Source organism: Cibotium barometz, chromosome 37 (assembly GCF_041138505.1).
Source record: "Cibotium barometz isolate CiBa-2024 chromosome 37, ASM4113850v1, whole genome shotgun sequence".
In the NCBI taxonomy this organism is placed as follows: domain Eukaryota; kingdom Viridiplantae; phylum Streptophyta; class Polypodiopsida; order Cyatheales; family Cibotiaceae; genus Cibotium; species Cibotium barometz.
In genome coordinates this window covers 32965359-32967993 of record NC_141082.1, presented here as the reverse complement: position 1 = coordinate 32967993, position 2635 = coordinate 32965359, and the positions used below count along the sequence as shown (strand labels likewise).

At 36.6% G+C, this 2635-nt stretch overlaps 1 protein-coding gene across 1 annotated transcript; it reads left to right on the top strand.

Moving 5' to 3' along the window:
- Positions 1 to 1653: 1653 nt before the first annotated feature.
- LOC147617195 (uncharacterized) lies at positions 1654 to 2159 on the top strand. The gene is made up of 2 exons (XM_086776404.1): positions 1654 to 1838; positions 1955 to 2159. Exons 1-2 carry the CDS (start codon positions 1668 to 1670, stop codon positions 2132 to 2134), a joined length of 351 nt encoding a protein of 116 aa, XP_086632530.1. The 5' UTR covers positions 1654 to 1667; the 3' UTR covers positions 2135 to 2159.
- The last annotated feature ends 476 nt before the right edge of the window (positions 2160 to 2635 follow it).

Genomic DNA, 2635 nt, shown 5'->3' with positions numbered 1-2635 from the left:
TCCAAATTCAGCCAAACTGAAGCTCAAAAATTCTAGAACTCAGTTGGACTTAGTTAGTGGCCTCCCTCACCTATAAATAGATCCTCATTCTTTTGTATTCTCATTTGTGAACTAAGCTATGCCGGTATTACTCTAAGATAAGCTTATTTTCTATTATCCTCTAAAAATCCTCTACAAATTGAAGAGATTGGAGCTTCTCTCTCTCTTAAATCTTCCCTAGAGTCTTCATCAACATACCAAACCAATTGATTGGTTGGGGGCGTCTACTTTGATTAAAGAATCAAGCAATCTAGGAGGTAAAGTGTGGTTTATGGTCTTTTTTTTTTAAATCTCCAAATTTTTCTCTCTTCTCAACCCCTCTCAAGCTTGAGAAGCATTCAATTGAATGGCTTTTTAATATAATTTAAGTTCTTTAATGAGTTGTAGTGATAAAACACATAAATTTTCATTTATGCTTAAATTATAATTTAAGCATAAATTTTCATTTATGCTTAAATTATAATGTTTTTTTTAAGCATTTCTCTCTCTCTCCCCCAAAGAATGGTCATTCCTATGACCTATTCTATATTCAAATGAAGCTTCTCATGAAGCAATTCTCCAATCTAAAAGCAATTTCTATGCTTGTCAAATTGAGGCCAAATCAGTGGCTTTTTAATGCTTTTATGCTATTTAATTCATGGAAAAATTAGGAAACAAGTCCATGACTGGATATTGATCCAATTAATGGTTATTCTATCATATGATATTACTAAACTTTATGTTTTCAAAATTATTGAGAATTATCAGTAATAGCAGCGGAGCTATGGCAAAATTTTTGAAAAATTAACACATAAATCATTTTCATTCATAATATGAAAAGAGGACTTCCTACCATATTCTAGGATTAATCATCCTAGATTAATTGAATGATTCTCATTATAATCATGGAAAATTTGATTTTTATGTTTATGCATAAATAGTTAATTAGAAAAAAGAGTAATTTCTAATAATTCATCTTTATGTTAAAAGAGTAATCCCCATGACAATGGAAATCCATGTATTCCAATGAAGTAAGAGAAAAATTGGGATGCTAAAATAATCTATATTTTATTTAAAAATTAAAGAAGGATTTTAGTTAAATTTATCTTTTTGCATAGATAAATTTAAATGATGAAAGAGGAATTCCCACCATATTGGAATTCAAATATTTAAATGAGGAAAGTGTAATTCCTAGTGTAAAGGAATTAATGGAGATTTTTTAATTTAAATTTTAAAAGAAAATTTATTTAAATTTATCTTTTTGCATAGGTAAGTTTTAATGATGAAAGAGGAATTCCTACCATATTCGAATTCAAATATTTAAATGAGAAAAGTGGAATTTTTAGCTTGAAAGAATTAATGGATATTTTTATGTAATTTTTAAGAAGAATTTTAAATAGATTTAATTTATGGTAAAAGAGAAATTTCCATGATAATTGGATTGCACTCACATTAAAATGAGAAAAAGAGGGATTTCAAGTTTATTTTTTAAAAAAAAAGGTATGATATTTAGTTAAAAAGAACACGTGGTGCGCCTCTTCTCACGATCTATACCGACGACAGATGTGGAGGTATTTACATATATATTATGTCTTAAGTTTTTTTGGTCATTTATCTTCATGTTTATATGTACTTTTCTATATTTTTACATGAGCAGCATGGTTGATTGTGTCACGCAGGTTCCCACACCTACCACTCAGAGGCTCACTCAGGAGTTGGTAGAGGCGAGAGCGGAGATAGACCGCCTCCGAGCTGCATTACAGATGGCAGAGGCAGCTACTGCAGAGGCACAGCATCTGAGAGAGTCCGACATCCAGCAGGTAGGTTTCTCTTGCACGTTAAAGAGTTATAATTAAGGTCCTAAGTTACAAATTTCTTTAAGTAATACCTAATGAGAGACTAATCAAATATTTTAATGCTTTACTTTTTTGCGTAGGCTCGGACCGAGGTAGAGAGCTCCAGAGCTGAGGCACAGCATCATCAGATTATGGAGCAGATTGCCCAGCACAGGGCAGAGCAGCTGATGCTGCATGCTCGAGAGTATCGTAGATCATCGGACGTGACAGTGCCTTACCTACCGTTATATCCACGGCCTGTCACAGAGGTTTTTCGATGACCTCTCCCGCAGGATGCACCACCCTTCCTACGTGATGCGTGCTGCTGTTTATGTATCGAGGACATTGATAGTACAGGAGGATATGCCCTAGGATGTGGACATATTTTCCACTTGTCTTGCATCACCCAGGAGCTCGTCCGGTTCTCAGCATCCCCATCCTGCCGTGCACGCGTCGACTTAGCGACGTACAGGGTATTGGGCATCGATGATCTTCACCCAGGCCTTGTACGAGTAGATGCCAGGACTGGCAGGCCTGTCGACTTTACATCAGCTATGGACTTGGGACTCGACGCCTTTGACGACGATAGAGCCCAGGAGCCTGAGGTGCCTCCTGAGATAGAGTGGAGCTCACATGAGTTCGACGCTTACCAGAGAGTCCTACATGAGAGCCAGGTGACAGCATATGAGCACGTGGGTGGTGCTGGCCCTAGTGGCACAGCGGGTGATGGTGCTAGCAGCAGTGATGCTTCTCATGAGCAGCGTGTCCTTACAGCAGAGGAG